At 43.0% G+C, this 20,683-nt stretch overlaps 3 protein-coding genes across 3 annotated transcripts; all 3 read right to left on the bottom strand.

Annotated features, from left to right (window-relative positions):
• Nucleotides 1-7,344: 7,344 nt before the first annotated feature.
• On the bottom strand, nt 7,345-8,867 carry LOC118429468 (polycystin-2-like). The gene is made up of 3 exons (XM_035839953.1): nt 8,665-8,867; nt 8,269-8,546; nt 7,345-7,615 (listed from the first exon to the last, which is right to left on the bottom strand). The coding sequence occupies exons 1-3, from the start codon at nt 8,835-8,837 to the stop codon at nt 7,356-7,358; spliced, it is 711 nt and encodes a 236-aa protein (XP_035695846.1). The 5' UTR covers nt 8,838-8,867; the 3' UTR covers nt 7,345-7,355.
• Nucleotides 8,868-9,104: 237 nt separating this feature from the next.
• On the bottom strand, nt 9,105-12,349 carry LOC118428624 (polycystic kidney disease 2-like 2 protein). The gene is made up of 3 exons (XM_035838729.1): nt 12,182-12,349; nt 10,100-10,274; nt 9,105-9,790 (listed from the first exon to the last, which is right to left on the bottom strand). Exons 1-3 carry the CDS (start codon nt 12,347-12,349, stop codon nt 9,105-9,107), a joined length of 1,029 nt encoding a protein of 342 aa, XP_035694622.1.
• Nucleotides 12,350-13,226: 877 nt separating this feature from the next.
• On the bottom strand, nt 13,227-17,690 carry LOC118428623 (polycystic kidney disease protein 1-like 2). The gene is made up of 9 exons (XM_035838728.1): nt 17,505-17,690; nt 16,731-17,217; nt 16,068-16,216; nt 15,032-15,256; nt 14,559-14,723; nt 14,230-14,390; nt 13,881-14,059; nt 13,302-13,631; nt 13,227-13,231 (listed from the first exon to the last, which is right to left on the bottom strand). The coding sequence occupies exons 1-9, from the start codon at nt 17,688-17,690 to the stop codon at nt 13,227-13,229; spliced, it is 1,887 nt and encodes a 628-aa protein (XP_035694621.1).
• Between the last annotated feature and the right edge of the window lie 2,993 nt (nt 17,691-20,683).

Raw genomic sequence — 20,683 nt, 5'->3', positions numbered from 1 at the left:
GGCGTCTTCTGTTTGCTTCTTTAACTCCTGTTGGCGTCTTCTGTTGGCGTCTTTAACTCCTGTTGGCGTCTTCTGTTTGCTTCTTTAACTCCTGTTGGCGTCTTCTGCTGGCTTCTTTAACTCCTGTTGGCGTCTTCTGCTGGCTTCTTTAACTCCTGTTGGCGTCTTCTGTTTGCTTCTTTAACTCCTGTTGGCGTCTTCTGCTGGCTTCTTTAACTCCTGTTGGCGTCTTCTGCTGGCTTCTCGACCTGTTTGCCTCACCGTTCTAGTGTTAGCGTTACGGCGGAGTCCCTCTTTGGTATCCAATTCCGTGCGTGAGTCACCGGGTCCTGAGTTCGAACCTCACCAACCAGTAAGGTTGTTCAATGTAGTTATAGAAAGGTTATAGACACCGTTTTGCGCTCCTACGAAGTTCGGTGTTTAAGAAAAGGCCTCACAAGAAAGTAACTCTCTACACTTTTTCGGAAAAAGCAGCTTCACTGCATAGGGTCAACTTTCCAGTAGTGAACTCGAAGGCTAGGTTCTTTGTAAACCCGTGGTTAGTTAGTATGGTAGCCTTGATTAAAACTAATCAAGAGTAATAGAAACTAATTTCGCTAATTACGTTCAGGTCAAGGTCCCGTTGTCCAGGGTGACACTAGATTGTGAGCCGTCAAGAAACATCAGTCACGATCAGTTACGCCATGTTGATTTGATTATATGTATGACATCCGCGGCGCATCAAGCTTCGGCCGTTTTCCCCCAAAAGTGAAGTTTTCAACCATGTTGTAAATAGTACAAAGCAGCTTCAAAATAAGCAACTATATGCCGAACATCAAGAAAACGTATACTAATTCCATAGAATATTCCAAGGTCAAATAATGTGTAAGAACAAAAATGAAGAATGCATTGTCTGGTATACTATATTCTGTGTGTTCAGTCGTATGGTCAACCTTACTGACTAACTGGCTAAATAAATAACCTTCGAAGGCAGCTTTTGCTTGGTCAAAAACTTTTTTATTCACACACTCATATCAGTTTGGGGTTCCCAGAGGATGTCATCCATATATAATCAAATCAACATGGCCTTACCTGGTTCGCGGACAAATACGAAGGTAAGGTCACACTGACATCCATTTTATGGATGAAATACACGGGCGCATTGATTTACACCGGCCCTAAAAAAACACTGTGGCCACATGTCACCCAACAGCATCCCTGGTCAATCTCATGTCTACCGGAGGATCTGCTCTCTCTCTCTCTCTCTTTAATCTAAACAAGAATGACAAGATAAAGTTTATCATGATTGAAATGGCGACGATTGTCTCTTACAGTCTTACTAGAGGTGAACTCTATTTAACGTCCTAGGACAAACCAAGCCTGGAAGAAAAGGGTCTGGATTTTATTTTTGCCTGGATTTTTCTTCTTTTTTTCCCGCGCGCAGTAGTTTCGGGGTTTCGGGAGGATGTCATCCAGAAAATTAAGACGATGTGGCCTAAGGTAAGGTAATGGTAGTCCCATGGCCACTTTTAAGGCCTTGGGGACAGTGAGTCGCTTTCCATCGTCTCTAGGGCAAGGTATTGAGAGGCGCAACCCAACCCTTACCTCCAAACAAATATAACCTTCCCAACTGACGTCACGTACCCATTCTTACACCTTTTTGGATTTAGGGAAAGAAAGACGTGTAAAGTGCCTTTCCCAAGAGCACAAGATCAGCAGCATGACAAGACTCAAACCAAGGGCCTCTGGCTTCTGGGCCCGAAACCCTGAAGTTACGGTACGCGACCCAACAAAAACAAGAATGAAGTACTTGTACCTCAAACTCGATTCTCTCCATAAAAGCAGTACAATATCTATTTGATCAAATCACACCAGGAAGGACCCTTACCCTTTTCGATTTAACGTACTTAAGGTGTGGTTTGTTTGTTTGTTTGTTTGTTTGTTTATTTTCATTTATCCAGGGGTACATGTCGCCTGACCGGCGTTTTTCAAAGATCCCTGGGGGAAAACTCCGTACATACATAACAACAAATGATAACAGTATAAAATCAAGTACAAGGTGACTCAGCAAGAATCGGCAAATGATAATGCAATTCAACTAAGACAAAATAAGGCAAATCAATTGTACAACATTAATCCTAATACAACTCAAACTTGAGACCTCCATTTAACGTCCTATCCGAGGTACGACCATAACCAAAGCTAGGTACTCATTTTAACCTGATTGAAGTGAGGAAAGTTGGGTAAAGTGCCTTTCCCAGGGGCACAAGATCGGTTGCGCATCAACGGATTCGAAGCCAGAACCTCTGGGTTAAGAAGCGAAGCCCCTGTCGATTACACCAAAAGACTCCACATGTTGTCGCTCTTAATTCCATTTCAACAAAATCGAGAACCTACAAATTGAATCGGTGTGGCCCGTGAATTTACACCGTATCAGGTAACCTTCCTTTTAAAACCGGCGGAAAGGTTTATTATGCAACACAAATTGAATCACCAAGAAAGTAATCATCAGTCCTGTGCCGAAAACACGAAGTTAATTAAGCAATGTTCGCGTGTTCTTTAATCAACACAAAGTCCGGTCATGCATGATGCTTGTCGATTGGTCCAATAGTTTTACTAATATTCACAATGCAAATTCTTTGTTCCGGAGGATGCGGTTAGCCTCCATAGAAGGCTCTCTGGGGCTTTTTTTTGGCTCATAATACACTTTTGCTGGCCTTTCCTTTTTGTACTGGATCGCTGATTGCCGGCCTTCGCTGATCTATTGAGGCCCCAGAGAGCCTGCTATGGAGGCTAGGATGTGGTTATGTCTGCATTTTGTCTTTTAAACTTTGGTCGAAGGAAGAAATAAAGGATTTTGTTTTTACAAAGGAAACAGCTGCCATCTTACATGTTTCTGGTGACCCCAAGTCTTACTAAATGCCTGAATACAATAACTGCTCTCGAGCTACTACACAATAAAAACACAGGCTGAATCAGCAAACCAATCAAACTTTATTCAAATCAAAACGTTGGACACATATTTTGCTGTAGGGTTACCATTGCAAGGTAGAAAATTATTCAGTCATTATTTCTTTTTTTTTATAAATCATTCTGAAGTTCCTAGAATAATTTTTAGCTACGTTTCGTTGTGATATTTTTTTCGTGATTCGATAGTTTTGATGTAATATCATTTGTCAAAAATTTAGACATCTTACTTATCCTGGTAATGGATAATTCAACTGACCTGTTTTTCATTCCAAGCAGGCCATTTTAAAGTGTAACATGAATTTTTGTTTTTTAATGGGAACTCTTCCTTTAATTTGGTCTGTTATCAGATGATGTTACAAATTCTTTGTATGTTGCTGATTTTTTTATATTCCTACTCTACATACTTTCATGCAATTTGATCAAGCGAATGCAATAAAAATCAGTAGCTTTTTGAACTAACCAAAACCTAGTATAGTGACACTGGTGACGTATCAAGGAACTTCTATAATGTCTTTGGACATGTTAATCATTATTTACTTTCCTTTGTGAAGCACAGCCAAAACTGCCACTTCAGGCAATGGTATACATTTGTATCTAGAGGACTGTCTTTCCAAAAGTATTTTCTATTTGTATTAAAAATTTGATGAAATTTAGACGAGTTTATTGACATTTTATTGGCATTATGAAAATAATGCAAACGGCCTTTTTCTACAATTTGAGCAATGCCACTTTGACGTGATATGTAAAATGATACGAGACTTTAAATCGGAACGTTTTCCTTGGATATTTTGAACAATTTTTGGCATGTTATCAGATGCTACAGATTTTGTACTTCCATGTTATTTTTATATGCCTACTGAGCAAGCTTTCATGCAATTTAATCAAGCACACGCAAGTAATAACTACTATTGTACCGGACCAAAATTTCATAAAGTTAATGATCATTAAAAAAATGGCATTGTATAATGAATTTGTGACCTGCCGCAATATTTCCTATGTCAGAACGTCCACTTTACGAAGTCAAAATCTTGAGAAACTTTTTTCTCATGACATGCTACCAATTATGAAACATGTACGCACGGCCTGAAAATGCCACTTTTAAGATGAATAGAAATGTTACATTAAATGGGTACCATTTCCATTGACCTTGATTATATACTTTCCAATGTCAGACCTGCCACTGTATATTCTATTTTATACAATACAATACAATAACAGTTATTTATTTCTTTGTCAAACACAACTACCATTTTAGGATGTCAAAATCTTCATACTTCATAATTTAACACAGCCTGTCCTGAAAGTTACCATCTATAAGATAATGTAAATGTACTTTCAAAGGTCTTCTCAAACCAGCACATTTACGAAGTCAAATCTAGAGGATTCTTTTCTCACTTCTCAAGCTTCTTTCTCCTTGCGAAGTTTTTAGATATGTTGCCAATTATGAAAATAATGCGTACGTGTACGTACAGCTGTAAGATGAGTAGAAACTATACTTTAAATTGTACCTTTTCCACTGATCTTTTAAATAGAACTGCAACTTCTTTGTTCTTGAGATTCTGCAATACTTACATATACATGATAACGTTTGTCAAAAGTTTAGAGTTTTTTACATGCTACTCAGAAAACAATACATTTAATGGTCTTGTTTTCCTTCTGAGCTCTCCACTTTAAGTGTAGCATAAAGTGTTTTTATGATTTAAATGGGACATCTTTCTTTTGGACTATTAGGGTTGGGAACTGCCCAAGTCCTACCTACCCCTATTCCGCAAGGAGGCGGGGGGAGGGGGCAGACTTGGTCACTTTCCATGAACAAGATTTACTGATAGCCGTCGAAAATTTGGAGGTATGTTCTTTACCTTTAAAACTGTTACTGATAGAAGAAAATTTGAAGTAACAATCTTTTTTGGTCTGTTGTAAGAAGATGTTACAAGTTTTGTACTAATTCCAAATACATCTGCTCTGCAAATATTAATGCGAATGTAATTATCTCTCTGAGATTTACCACATTTGTGGAAGGGTTGAAACAACTGGTTATTATCACCTTTTCAACATGTCAACCCAGAAACTGGACTGTACGTCTTCACTCACTCACACCGGGAAGGACCCGTGCTCTTTTTGATAAGAGTTGTGGATTCTTTAACGTGCTCGAGGAGTGGCTTTTCTCAAACACGGGATATTCTTTTAACGTCCTATCCAAGGGACGGCCCTAACCGAAGCTAGGCACTCATTACCACCTGAGTAAAGTGAGGAAATTTTCGTAAAGTGCCTTTCCCAAGGGCAAAAGATCATTGCCATTTAAGCAGATTTGAATCCGGGAAGGTTTCGGACCAAACATCCTGCCGTTATGCCACATGACCCCACAATTAAGCACACGCAATATTTACAAGCAGTAGTTTGTCTACCTGACCAACATCTTATCAAGTGACAAAGTGACATAATAATTTGTCAGACATAAGTACATGGGTGCCATTTTAGGCATTCAAAAATCTAACATCGTAATTTAACCACCAAGTACTGAAACTTAGCACCTACAGTGTACTTTACAAAGCCTTCTCAAACCAGCAAATTTACTGATAACAAAAATAGGCATCATCTAGACTAAATTAGATATTACACACAAGTTACACACAAAAATGTTCAACATTATGTCATGACTCCAGAGATGACCCAACCGTATTTTCATCCAACGTTGTTTTTCCTAATTTTCGTCCATTAGGAGAACAAACACCCTCGAGTGTTTTCGATCTGCAGAACATCCTCGATGTTAATCAACACTGTCCTGTTTACGCTTTTGTGAAGAATGTCTTTCACACAGCGCAGTCACCACATGCCCATGTTCCATCACAAGGAGGGCTGACTGGCAGGCAGTTGACGTGAAAGATCCTCCGGAATGCTTTGCACCTCTCCATCCTTTCCAGACGCCTTCCTCGTTTGCAGACCAATGAGATTTGGTATGCCTTGGTTGAAACGACATTCTTCCTGCGGTTGGTCAAACGGTTTCCCTTGTTCGAAACACGTCTCCAAATGGTTCCTCATTTTCCTATCGGCACACACAACCCTGCTCACGTCTTGTTCCTCTGCGAAGTCCACTGCCCGGGCGATGGAGATAGCTTTTTTGTGAAGCATAACTGCCATTCTAGGCTGAAAAAAATCGAACTTGGTAATCTATATCACCAAGTCCTGAAAGTTCGTGATGTTTAAAATATAACATATTATATATATTAGACATATTAGACATAGCACACATTATTCAATATAGTAATAAAAGTACATTTGGTACCTATTAAATGAGCTAAATGTACTTAAAGTCTTTTCAAACCTGTCCATTTACTGATAACAGAAGTATTTACATCCTAGATCCTAGACTAAATTGCTGATATTACACGCACGAAAACACACAAAAATGATCAGTAATGGAGGTGGGATCAGTTTGACGTTATGTCAAGACTCCAAAGATGATCACTCCCTGTCTCCATCCGAGTGCTTTTGTTCCTTTACATCCATAAGGAGACCAAACGGTTGTCGTCGATAATTCCTATTCAGTGCAGTCCTTTTTTGCGCTGCAGTAGAGACTGTTTTTATTTACACACCGCAGAAACGGCATGCCCATTTCCCATCACTGAGAGAGCTGACCGGCAGGCAGTTGACGTGAAAGATCCTCCGGCATGCCTTGCAAGTTTGCATCTTTCCCAGACGCTCCCCCTGCTGGCAGTGGCAGACCAGCGATATTTGCTGTGCCTTGGTTGGACCGACCTCTCTGCGACCGTTTTGACGTGGAAACGGTGTGAGCTTCCCTTGTTTGAAGCACGTCTCCAAATGGCTCCTCATCTTCCTGTTGTTGTACACAACCCTGCTCACGTCTTGCCCCTCTGCGATGTCCACTGCCCATGCGATGGCGAACAGACCACAATCAAAGACGTTCTTCTGACGCTGCACGTCCGGGAAGATGACGGTCAGGACGTTCCTTGCTTGGTTAGCAAACGCGGCGTAGGACTGGTAAAGCTGAATTTGCAGAGATGGAGTCATGGCGACACCGAGGCTGTCATACAGGCGCACCTGTCCGCCTGCACAAGATGATAGGACCCAGTGCTGGCTGCCGTTGTGGTGGATTTGTAGCCCCTTTCCTGTCATCTTGGCAAATCCGTCCTCACAGTGACCAACTGCAGGCGCCTCCAGCCCTTGGAGTGCCGGGTACTGGCGGCGGAGCAGCGTCTGGGCAGCATGGATGTGATTGTCTGTCAGCATCTCGCCAAATGTCAGAGCAATCTTGTCATGAGCGCTCAACTTGACACTTGGCCACTCCACCTTGCGTTGTTCGGTGTGACGAACAAGAACCACATGAGCAAAACGGACTCTCCTGGTTGACGTCTTGTCACTTTTGCCGCCTGTGGATAGGACAGACTTTATTTTTCTGACTTGGCTGGTTTGTTGGCTTTCTGGGGTGTCCTCCTCCCCTGTCGGGGACCTGGAGGCCACCTCCACTGGCGCCTTGCTGTCGGAGCGGGTAGCTTGACTGCTGCCGCTGTCTGCGCAGTTGTTTGAGGAGGCAGGGCGGACCTTGATGATGCGGTGGCGAGCATCACGTTCCACTGCTGCAGCATCTGGAACATCTCTGACAGTCGGCACAAACTCAGGCTCTGCCGGGAGGTCCTTTTCCTGCATACTGTGAAGATAGAATGTTTCAAAATGTCAGAGATGGAGTGTTCAAACTGTCCAATATGTTCACAATGAGTTTTTAGAACCTTTCGTTTTCTTTGTATCGTTAACAATTATCAGCATGAAGTTTTGAGGCTATTCTAGTTACAGTCACGGTGCCGGGAAGATCACTCCATGCATCTTTAAGGGTGTCATGCTCAAGTAGAATTTTATGTAAGATATTGTACTAACTTGAGGTTGAAGAGCGACTGTCTCTTCAGCCACAGTTTCTCCACTTTAATCTCTACATCGATCAGGCTGTCATGTAGATTGTCCATTGAGTCGTCATCTGAGCCGATGTAAATGGTTTCGTAAGTTTTGCTTATCTTTATCTTGAATAACTAAGTAAAGTAAGTAAGTTATCTAGAATAAGATGAAGTAATGACAACAATACTAGCGGCAGAGGAAACAAATTGACTTACGGAGGTTGGTGCTACAGACAGAATTAACCTTCGAACAAACTGAAACAAAACTACGGCGTAGTCTACGCAAGTAAAAAGAGCTTGCGATATAGTGCAACCATGCAGTGATCATGCATCTTGGTAGCCACTTGCAAAAAAAGCACGACTGAAACGATGGTAGTCTTTCTCCGTCATGCACTGTGAAAGAACACTGCGCTACCTGCGGCTGGTGCTTTCCAGAAGCCGAAGAAGGCCGTGAAGCGTTCCCACAACCCCTGGATGAAGTACCGGTCCTCTTCAGGCATGTCGTGGTTGCGCACATCTGGAAGAGCGCTGTCGATGATCGCCATGGAGATGTTCATCAGCACCAGGAAGATGATGCAAATGAACGCGAAGAAGTAGATGGGGCCGAGGATGGGGGCTGCCTCCCGTAGTTGGTAGTAGTAGAAGTTTCCCAGAGACATCTGGAACAATGTGGAGAAGGACTTGCTGATGGAGCTGAAAAAACAACAACATTGTGATGAGATGGTTTTAATTCCAAGCACTCGCAACCTACGTTGAAAATGGGAAATCATCCTTTTTTTTAGCCACAAGATACTAGAATATGTTTTCTTACCTGTACTCTGTCACAATAAGGCCGAACTTGAGATATCCAAAGAAGCAGAAAGCTGACATGCAGAGGAACAAGTAGACAGAGAAGGAAGAGAACTCCCCCGCCATCCCGCGGAACACGGACATCAGCTTGGCGAGGAACGGGTTAAACCTCAACAGCCGGAGGAGCTTCATCATGTTGACAAACGCTAAGAAGGCCAGGAACCAGCCGTAAACCTGGCTCATGTTCACCGCTGATCGGAAATGGCGGACTTGATCTTTAAAAGAACAATATGATTATCGTTAAGTAGAGTGTTAATTCCAACAATTTACAATCAGTGTGACCGAGAGCACTTCCCCATAGTCTCTGGAAACTAAAGGATCACAAGAGCACTTTTTCACATTTGCAAACATGGAGCAATGTAGAATTGCAACTTTCATGTAATTATTGTTTGCAGAAATGTGTTACAAACCTTTCCCTTCCTTGATCGCCGCCAGAGCCCTGGAGCTGTGGGATGTCTTAAAGCCATATAAGGCAATGACAGTGAATGCCAAGAAAAAGTTGAAGATTTCGACAATATTCCATGCCCCCTTCAGGTAGGCCAAGCCGGCTGCGCGTGCCTTTTTTGCCTCTTTCCACAGTGAGTAGAGGAGAATGATGACGTAAATGATTTCCATCAGGACGTAGACGTACCCGATTGTCCCCGGCCGTTGATGAAGTCGGAAGGTCTGCACGTGGTGACGGGAGAAAACTCCGGCCGTCTCGGAGAATTCGAACACCACCGTCAGCGATGTGAACAGATCCACGTTTCCATTGTAGAGCATCGCTTCCAAGATTATGACCCTCGTGCGCTTGTCGATCCAACGGTTTGCCTTCAGGTCTGCTAGGATGCCTCGCATCTCGTCTGCTGATTTTCCCAGGTGCAGACCGAAGCCGTCTCCCCAGTAGTGCGTCGTCACACCGTAGATGGGGAGGCTGGGGTAGCCACTGGGGAGGTGGATCCATCCAGGGGCTGCTGATTCCATCGCTGACGTGTTCCTGACCCTCTTCCATCCCTCTTCAAACGCTCCAGTCTCCTTGGCATGTTCACCATACCCTGGTGAACATTCGCCCAACGAGTGCTGCATTGTCACAGGCACCGCGCACAGTTCTAGGAAGACAGGAGAAGAAAACATGAAAAATCAGTCAGTCACTTAATTACATTGCTATTTCGAGGATGTTACTGGTGCTATTACCTCCTTGGTTATTTTGCTATTTTGGTATTACATTTATCTTTTTTTTTGCGAACTATGTAAACATCGATTGATTCTTTTGAATAGTGTGAAATAATGATACTTTGAATTTTCAGCTTTTCAAAATACAACATGCATTTCCTGTGGTAAGACTGCATGATTGTGGAAGACATTGAGGCATGTCATGCAAGCCCACAGAAAGTGTTTCGTAAAGTGGTTCCACCAACCTGGCTTTACTCGGCCTTGGATCAGGCTAGGTGGGTAGACCAGGACTGTCTGCATGTCTGCTGTGAAGCCCCTCTCAAACCAGCGGGGCTTGTCGCCATTGTAGGACGTCTCCGGGTAGAAGCTGTGCAGAGCGGTCTCGTTCAGCCAGGACCAGAAGGTGAGATGGTCATTTACCTGTGAAGAAACAAAGCCTTGTGAGTTTATTCTGCAAAGTATTTGTAGATTCCTCATCCACTGAAGCCATGTTATGATCATGATGTTGGCGAACCCAAAGCTCCAACTATCCCCTCCCTTAACATCACAGTGGAGGGGGTAGCCAAACAGCTCTCCTGTCTTAACCCCAGCAAGGCCACAGGACCAGACGGATTACCACCTCGCCTCCTGAAGACCGTAGCCGAACAAATTGCGCCAATATTACAGGTCATATTCTCCCAGTCAATATCCACGGGAGATGTTCCTGAAGATTGGAGAACAGCTAACATCGCTCCAATCTTCAAAAAGGGGGACAGAACCTTGCCATCAAACTATAGGCCGGTGTCTCTGACATCGGTCTGTGGTAAAGTGCTCGAACACATCGTGCACAGCCACATGATGAAACATCTAGACGCTCATGGCATTCTGTCCCCTGCGCAACACGGCTTCAGGAAGGGTCTGTCCTGCGAGAGCCAGCTGGTGCTTACCCTCCAAGACCTGGCCAAGAACATGGACCAGAACAAACAGGTCGATGCCGCGGTGCTTGACTTTAGCAAAGCATTCGATACTGTGCCACACGAACGTCTGCTGAGCAAGCTCGAGCACTATGGTATTTCTGGCCTCCTTCAGTCTTGGCTTAGGGCCTTCCTTACGGAGAGAACCCAGAGCGTTGTCTTTGACGGTGGAACATCTAAAGCTGTCAAGGTCACCTCTGGAGTTCCGCAGGGTACTGTGTTAGGCCCTCTGCTATTCCTGCTCTACATTAATGACCTACCCGATTCCGTAGACTCACATGTTCGACTGTTTGCTGACGATTGCTTGATTTATCGAACTATCAGCAAGCCTTCTGACGCACAAGGGCTGCAGTCTGACCTCGATGCGCTAACAGAATGGCAAAATCGTTGGCTCATGTCGTTCAACCCCTCTAAATGTCACATCCTCCATATCACCCGTAAAAAGCACCCCATCATAACTCAGTACTCCCTCTGTGGAGAAGCCCTTACCGGTGTTAAGTCCCACCCCTATCTTGGAGTACAACTGTCCGACGATTTGCGGTGGGACACCCATATCAACCACGCCACTAGCAAAGCTGGTAAGGTCCTAGGAGTCATTCGGCGCAACTTGACCCATTGTCCATCTAGGGTCAAGGCCACTTGTTACAAAGGGCTGGTACGGCCTCACTTGGAATATAGTGCCATCGTCTGGGACCCGTACACCAACAAAGGGATACAGGCGGTGGAGGCCGTCCAGCGCAGGGCAGCCCGAGTGACCCTAAATGACTACCGGCAGACTAGCAGCGTGACACAAATGCTTTCAGACCTGCAGTGGCGCCCGCTCTCCGAAAGGAGGAGGAACGCCCGCCTCTCCTTTTTTCTATAAAGTAGTCAACAATAATATTAACATAGACGCCAGCAATATTCTGAAGCCTGCCCAAGGGCGCACCCGGGGTAGTCACGACTTCAAATATCAACACATATTTGCACGCACCGATATCTACAAACATTCTTTTTTCCCACGCACAATTCCCGAGTGGAATGCCCTGCCTGGCACGGTTGTAAGCGCTCCCAACGTTGAGCACTTCCGTGCCAGGCAGGCGGCCTGCCCGCCCTAACCCGGGAGCCTCAGCTCCCCCCCTACTTTTGCCCCTCGCGGGGTCATTTGGGGGTATCCTATGTAGATGTAGATCTATTTTGTAAATGTGTCAACACTAATGGCTTTCCACTGGCTTCAAATGTTTTTAAAGTTTGTCTACAGCTGCCGGTAGCAGAAGGAGGGGTACACCCAGGAAATCTTGGCTGGAGTATGTCAGGAAAGACATGATGCCAACACCCGTGTCAGGGACCTTAGCAGCAAAATAATAAAATACTGGATACTACTAAGGAACTCACGTCGTCCACAGACTGCAGGAAGGTGTTGGTTGTGCTCAGTGTCTGATGGAAACCCTCTGTGGTGTTGTGGTATTCGTTGGCAATGCTGATCACGAGCAGGAGGAAACAGCAGAACCATGCGATGTCCCACACGGTTTCCCCAAATCTCCTGTCCCTGCGCTGCCTCATTCTCGCTTGTTTGATGTTGGCGAGGGACCTCATTGAAAGTCGCTCCATCTTCCTCCTCATGCGAAATGCATCGCCTTTAGAAAGCATAAAATATCAAGAGGTCTGTATTTGATAGAAGACAAAAGTTCAAAACCTGGACAAAAGACTGAAGCAACAAAAAATAAGATCAATTCAGAATACAGCGTATGACTGGGAGCACACTGAAACTACACAAAATGGCTTCCGTCAAACATGTGGTAACATGCGCACAGTTTACTTCAGTCTTTATGGTAATTGTTCTTTTCCGCAAACAGATGAGCTGAAACTTACAGTTGAAATCTGCCTCCCTTTGTGAAGACACCACGCTTGCTTTAATGAAAGCGGGGCCCCGCTTCTTTTTAAAAATCTTCTTGACGGCTTTCGTCTTGCCAACAAAGCAAGTCACGATGGTGAGGAGAAATATCTGTAAGATAAAAGCATTATTTAGTTGTTAGAGTTTCTGACAGGATGTGGCTTCATACAAACTGTTCTGAGTAGGTCAGGTTGTATTAAACTAGCTAGAAATTGTCTTTGTGGCCAGATACCTTATACAACTACATGTAACATGCATGCTCATAATTCCACCAGGTGCCATTTTACCGCCACCTCAAAGAAACGTTGTTATAGAGGCCTTCTCAAGATTGTGTACCTAAATATCTGAATTGTATTACATTTATTAACACTAGGTGCTCAAGACAATCTTGGGAATACCTCTTTTCTAATTTTTTTTAGGTGGAGGTTACAATTGAAATCAACAGAGAACATATCCTTACCTTTCCTGGTTGCATGACGAAGATGTCCGCCAAAAAAGCTAAGAAGTACGCAGACAGCCACCTTTCGGACTTGTCCTTGCCCCATTCTACACTGTACAGCACGGTGAAGACAGCTGAACCCACGGCAGACAGCACCACCAGCACCCAGGCCACGTACTTGCACCAGTGTGGCAGGCCCTTGGCTGGTCCTTGCTGCGTGGGTGCCTCAGCCGAAACACCCATCTCCACATCTCTGACCCGCCGGTCGCCCTTGTTGCTGGGTCGGCTGTACTGGAACAGCAGGACTATGGCCCCGATGACGGGAAGGCAGGTGAGGCTGGTCATGATTCCCGTGTAGACTCCATTCAGGGTGAAGGAGAATGGCCCCAGGTTGACGGCCTGCACAACCTGGGTTTTTATTTCGTCCCTTAGCCACATGGCGCTGGACACCATGGACATGAGGAGGAGACTCAGGCAGCAGCCGAGCCTCTGGCTGCGGGTGAAGATGCTATCTGTAAAGGAAACATAGCAGGGACATTTTCCATCAGAACAAGTCGGTTTTGTGATAAAGAATAAAACCAAAGCAACACACTTGATACACCTGATTTAACATTAAAAGCAAGAGGTATTCATGCATTTAAAATACAGTTAAGCCTGATGTGAACAGTAATAAATATATCAAAATTACTATAATCAGGGAAATTTCAGACATATCTTAAATCTTGTATTATGATTCCCCAGTTCAGTAAGCGAAATGTTACCTTCAGGCATGATAGCGACGGACAGGAAGAGGTGCTCCTCTGCCAGATTACTCCGCAGACTTGCCGGGAACAGGAACCCGAAGGATCGCAGGTCCTCCTCAGAGGCGACAGGAAAGGTCTTCACCACCTGTCCGTCCCCGCGGTCGGCTGCCAGCCACTCGCCGCAGAAGAAATAGGACCTGCAGTTCCAACAAAAGGGAAATAAATCTCACTATGTTAGCTGTAAGGCTTTGAGACAAAGAAAAGAACCACACCTTATGTGTTGCCTAACGCAAGCAATTGGACGTTGAATTATTGGACAAGGACCTGGATGAATCTAGACAGCCAAGGAAAGTCGGACTGAACTCACAGTTTGCCTGTGGTGAGATCCTGCACCGCTGCTCTCTCCACGTGCCACGATGCACGGCTCCCCTCCCCACTGCTGTCGTGCATGAGCTGCAGCTGCTCCACGTTACCCAGCTGTTCTGCTGCGCTGAAGATCAGGGTCACCTGGCTGCCTTGGGTAAATACCTAAAACAGCAACAAAAATTCCTCCTATTGGGACCTGCCGTAAATGAATGTACTACAAGAAGTCCTCAGTGGATAAAACAGCAACAAAATTCCACAATAAATCTTCAGTGGGAAGTTGGGTAATGAAATGATCATAGGAGAAGCCAGTGCAAAATTTGACGTCCTAACCTTCTCTGCGATGTTGACCACTCTCACATCGGAGTTTGCTGCATCGCCGAGGAGCTTGAAGGCAACGGTGGACTCTGTCCCAGCATGCCTAGCTGCACCTGTCCAGATGAGCAGGCGGTACTGGTAGCCGTTCTGAAGGTCGTCCAACCTTACAGCGTGATGTAACTGCAACAAAGTGTGAAGATATAGAACATGAATGTACATACTGACCCTGACCTCTCACAGCTGATACTATATCATAGTCTTACTGAAGCTAAAGATATCATAGAAATATGCATACTAACAACATTGACTTATGAAAATCTTCCTTGTTAATGACACATTGCCCTTATCAGCAGAGCTACCCCTTTGTGATACTAGCATGTCTGCAACTGCCAAATTATATTGAATAAACATCAATACTGGAGAAAAATGGAAGAGAAATAGAAGTCAACAGATTATAAAGATCTGGATAATTGATGATGTCTACTAACCTTCCTTTTCCCTACACGCTCAGCAATCTTTATCAGGGCTAATGTGAACGAGTACAGACAGAGCGCCACAATGATGGTTGAAACTATGGCAACGTTGTCCCTTAAACCGCTGTAATTCAACGCCCTGAAGTCGAGCCTGTTCGGCGGTGTGACGAAGTCAGTTCCGAAGGCCGTCAGATGGTTGCAGTGACAGATGGTGCTGGCAATGGTGGACTGCTTGTTGATCTGTGGAAAGCAGAGTCAAGTTGTTATGATCTCATTTTGTGGTACAAACACTAATTATTGATAAAAAAACACTCAGCAATGTAGTTAATGCCGCTGTAATCAATTAGCATTACATTTGATATCATTATCGAAATATGAAAGTAACGTGTTATTCATATAAACATTGTTATTAAAAAAATGTCCTCTGGTGTAGATGCAATTGGTTGAAAATGTGTGTAGGCCATGTCCCCACTGTCAAACATGTATTTCCTTGGTCTAACATCAGAGTGGCCTGAAAAAAGTAGAATAAACTGGTCCATCTATTCTAAGATTTTAACTATCCGATAGTCATCTATGGCCACGAGCCAGCTGCCAGCTTTGCTATGGTTGGCATATCCTGAAATCAAATAACACATTTTTTTCATCATACTATGTCATTATTTATCAATTTATTAATTTCGTTGTAACGCATCTGCTAGGGGTGGCTTCATCTGTGTTTTTTTGTAATGTCTGTATGTTTTGTTTATCATAATGGAAAATGAATGAATATAAAAAAAGAAACACATTTTTTTGTCAAATACTGTACCGAGTTCGATGATGAAGAAGACAAATTTACATGTCATGTTTACATATAATACAGATTCTTAACTAACAATATATAAATGTATGACAAAGGTGACCCGTTTTCTTTATTGAATTTCACAAACGTTTAAGCAAGGACATTATTAGGGTAAACATCCATATGTTCTATTATGTAGATGGCATAACACACATTTGTTCTAATGATTGTGAATACTGAAGTAAAACAATTTTCCCAAAGATCTGTACACACCGTGCATCCGTCCGTCCTCCAGTCTTCCTGGGTCTCGCTCCAGTAGACGCAGCTCAGACGGGCCCACTGGATCCGGTAGGCGTAGACGTCGTTAGTGTGTGACTCCTTCTCATCAGCTCCTTCCTCAATGTCACACTCGGTCACTTGTCCTGAAAAAGGAAAGTTCATAACAGACCTGAGAAGGGTACAGCTACTAGGATATCTCCAGTATATATATATACTGTTGTCAATGTCATAATAGCATGATGTATTTTACTTAAAAGGGAGACTCTAAAAAAAACACCAAATTGCAAGTTTGTCATAAAGAGGAGACCGTGGCAGTTTCTTTGAATGGATTTTTAAATCAAATATCACATTGATGTGGAGAGATACCATCATATAAAACAAATATCACCACATGTAGTTTCGTGATATCAATGTTGACAGATCAATCACTTCATTGGCACACACATTGTAGTTCCGTCAAGCATTTCAGTGGCATTAAACGACATAAAATAACAGTTTATTGGCCGCAATGTAATAAACTCTACATACAGAATGATTCTCACTCGAGATGATATCACTATATACTACAAGTTCAGTATTATGGCTAGGACAACACCACTTTATCAGGCACACATCCTTGTTGTTTTTAGTACTAAAAAAAACATGAAAAATACTCACCAAGCACATGGACATTGATGTAGTAATCCGCAGGATGATCCTCTCCCGGGATGAACATTGTCGCCTCTGTCTTCTCTGCGTCATCATCGCCACTCAGGGTTTTCATCAAGGCACACTGCTCGGGTAGGACGTACGTCTTCATGGACATGTTGTAGTTTTGGTCATCAGGGCGGCCGCCGTACCTGCCCCACACGCCGTACACCACGCTTGTGTTCAGCGGGGTGATTGTGACCAGGAATCCTTCTGCAGTATTGTTGAGTTTTAGCAAATGGTAGCTCGAACTTTGGTTTCCTGGGGCAGGGAAGGTGACGATTGTTGTCGCTGGTTTGTTTCCGGGGCCAACCGGAATGGTGATGGCAAAATCTTCAGTCAAGTTGTTGAAGGCCACGGGGATGTCGTTCTGCAGGAGTGACAGTTCCATGACAGACGAACGTGTCTGGTACTCCCCATGCCCCCAGGTGAAGGGGTTCTGTTGAAACTGCGTCAACTGAAAAATAACAACTCTTATCTCCGATAATAATAAGCAGCTCATTAACTGTTTCAACCGTACCCTCTATACTCTGTCATTTGCCTGTTCTGCTACTATCAGTTTTACAGTAAAAGTTCTGTACACATTGACAATCATAGTTACTGTAAATCATAAATCTAGTAACAAAAATGATGGTTGACAAAAGGAATTTGAAACAACGATGAGAATTCAACATTGATATTTTCTTTTTTACATTATCGGTGTAAAAATAGGAAAGGCATTGATAGCCAGGGCTTGATACTTACCTTAATAGCGACATTGTGCGGTGTATAGTCGCCAAAGAGTTCTGCTCTAGACGGAACATGGAAGCTCCCATTCCCGGTCTGCACCACCTGGCCTCCGAACTGGTCGCCCCAGACCCTCTGGGTACGGAGAGTAACCCCTCCCCTCTCGATGGTGACTGCCGGGGCTCCTGGACTCATGGCACCCATAATGGCGTCGAACAGACCATCCAGGACCTGGCGACTTTCCTGGACAAGTCTTCGTCTCTGCAAGGAACAGTTAGGACACCATGATAAAAGAGTTACTCTCACACAGATGATCTGGGTCTTTCATCGATCAACACGGTCAAGACAATGTACACACAGTGTGTACTAGACGCCAAAGCCAATGACATGTTTTCATCTGTAGAGAATAGTCGCTTGAAAAGATACAAAAGCAGCGAAAATTGTTTAGGAATTTAAACATTTTTTTTTAAATAAGGTACGTCCAATTAAAGTACAGTTGGGGTATGCACCCGTTGTGATCATCTCGTCTAAAATCATTTAACCCTATCCAGACCGGGCTTTTTGGGCCTTCCTGGGACGGGGGGGCTCTTTTGACCCCCCCTTCGTAATTTCAAAACGGCTTGGGTTACGATCACCAAATTTAGAGGGAATGATGTACTAGTAAAGTTTTATATTTTCTGTAATTTTGGTATCGTTATGACGTAATATGACGTAATTATGACGTCATAATGTCATATTTTGGGCTAAAATCATCAAAATATGAAATGTCCGCTATACTTAAATGTATTGAACAAAACGATGACAATAAAGGTTATCTTATTGGTGTCTAAGTCCGCCAAGTCTTTTATTGCCAATGACGACGACACTGACGTCTATATGACGTCAGAAAATGACGTCATTTATCCGCCATCTTGGATCGACAAGCTTGAATTTTCTAAAATACGATTTTTTCCACATATAACCCCAATACCCAATAGAAATGGACTAAAAATGATCAAGTGATTGTTTTTTGTAAGAAAATAAAAGATTTTGACGGCATTTGAGTAAAAATAACATGTATTTATCGTTGAAAATAACATTGTCCGCCATCTTGGATTTTGACCCATGACGTCATCAAATTAGCATAAATTATGAATGATTTAATTAGAAATGTAACTTAAAATTACACAGGATGTTAATGATATAAATAAACAAGTTTGATCTAGCAATAAAACCATGAAATCCCATAATTGAAACTGAAATTAGTAAATTCGGGAAAATATGCCTGTCAGAAACCCGTTGCCATGGCAACACGAAATATTACAAACTAAAAATTTTTTCACCGAATTTTTGCCAACAATATTTTAGGAAAAGTCACCAAGTTTCGTAGTCCTAGCACACGTCGTTCGGCAGTTATACGACGTCAAAGTTGGCACAAGCACTTTTAGCCCCCCCCCCCGGCCTGGATAGGGTTAAGTCTCTGTTGGGCTACATTGGGTCTTCAAGGTAATAACCATCTTTAGTGTACATTTTCATGTGACTTGAGAGGATTTTTTGTTTATTATGCATTGCACAAAATCAAACAAAGAAGAACGGCTTACAAAATGTGATTTAAGTCATGATCCAGAGATAGAACGTAAAACAAAGGCATTGGCATAGATCAAATAAGTGTTATTATAGTAATGAGTTTTGTTACCTTGGTTTGTTTCTCCTGCTCTATTTCTTCTGCCTTTTCAAAGCGCTCCTGTGGAGAGAGGCTCTGGTCTTCCTCTAGGTCAGATGGAAGATTCCCATCATCCTCATGAACATCTCTCTCTGGTTCCTCAAGCAGGAAACTGACGGACTCTACCAGAGCTGCAATGGAACAGAAGCAAATGTTTAAAAAAAACAATGAACACCGAGAACCAGCGGACTCTACCAGAACTGCAGTAGAACAAAAGCAAATGTTATCAAAGTAATGAACACATAGAACGAAGGGACTCGACTAAGGCTACAGTAGAACAGAAGCACATGTTATCAAAGTAATCTCTGACACTGATAAGCAAAATATGATCTTCATGAATTCTTACAGTAACACTTTCAATATTAACGTTTTTTTTTGTTTTCCATTATGGTTTAAAGTTTTGTTTAATTTGATTTCATATCACTAAACTTTTTTACGTGTCAATGTTTGTTATATGCCAGAAAACATCGTCAAACATTTTGTTTGGCAATATATTCTTGATATGGATGAAGAGATATTTTGGGACTGATGTACATAACGTTGTACTCACGTCCTCCCACAGACTGGACAGTGGCCGGGTCAGACATGTCCAGTTTGTCCAGTTTGCTGGTGATGGACAGCAAAACACCCACGGCCATGGCCTATAGGTAAGAATACATGCGTGGTAATTGTTAGATACTACTTAAAGGTTGTTTTTTTTTTTGTTATTTAAGATTTGAAAGCAACACTTTTGTTGCTCGACAAGCATCTAGAAGAATATTATGCAAACATATTTGGTAGATTCTATCAATGAAAACCCGAATCAAATGCATTTGTGATAAAAATAAATTGATTACAATCATATTATCAAAAAGAGACTTTGAAAGAACATGAAACACGAAACATGAAATTCAGAACATTCAAGCATCCGAAAGTGATTATCAACCATTTACATGATTGTATCGACCCTTTCATGCTGCAGATGTTAACATTGTAACATGATGCTCAATTAGTGTAGTACAATAAAGTCAGAGAATCATACCAATGCATAACAAGATAGGCAAAATATAGACAAGCCAGACTCAGAGAAAGATTATTGTCTTCTGCACAGTTGTAAGATATGTGAAGCCATTTCGCAGTTGTAGATGAGGAGTCAAACAGTTTGGCCCATCGTTGACTTTTACCTTATCCTCCTGTGGGATGCCCGGACAGGACTTAATGACAAGCGATGATAACTCAGAGATCTTTTGCACATGTTGAGGCGTCTGAGCCCGACCCATTTCAGACGCCAAGACTTTAATTGCCTTCCTGCACATCTACATGTACAACAACGGACAGCATGATTCAAGACATTTTCCTTATAAAAGAACTGGTCAGGACTCCACACACAACACCCAGATTTAATCGGACAAGAAACATATTTTCTGAATTTTACTGATGTTCTAACATAATTTTACAGAACATTGCTAACCTGTGCCTTTCCCTCAGCAGCTGATGTTGGGTGTCCCAACACGAA

This window comes from Branchiostoma floridae, chromosome 13 (assembly GCF_000003815.2).
Source record: "Branchiostoma floridae strain S238N-H82 chromosome 13, Bfl_VNyyK, whole genome shotgun sequence".
Classification (NCBI taxonomy): Eukaryota; Metazoa; Chordata; class Leptocardii; order Amphioxiformes; family Branchiostomatidae; genus Branchiostoma; species Branchiostoma floridae.
The sequence above is the reverse complement of the archived record's forward strand: the minus strand, read 5'-3'. Positions and strand labels throughout refer to the sequence as shown.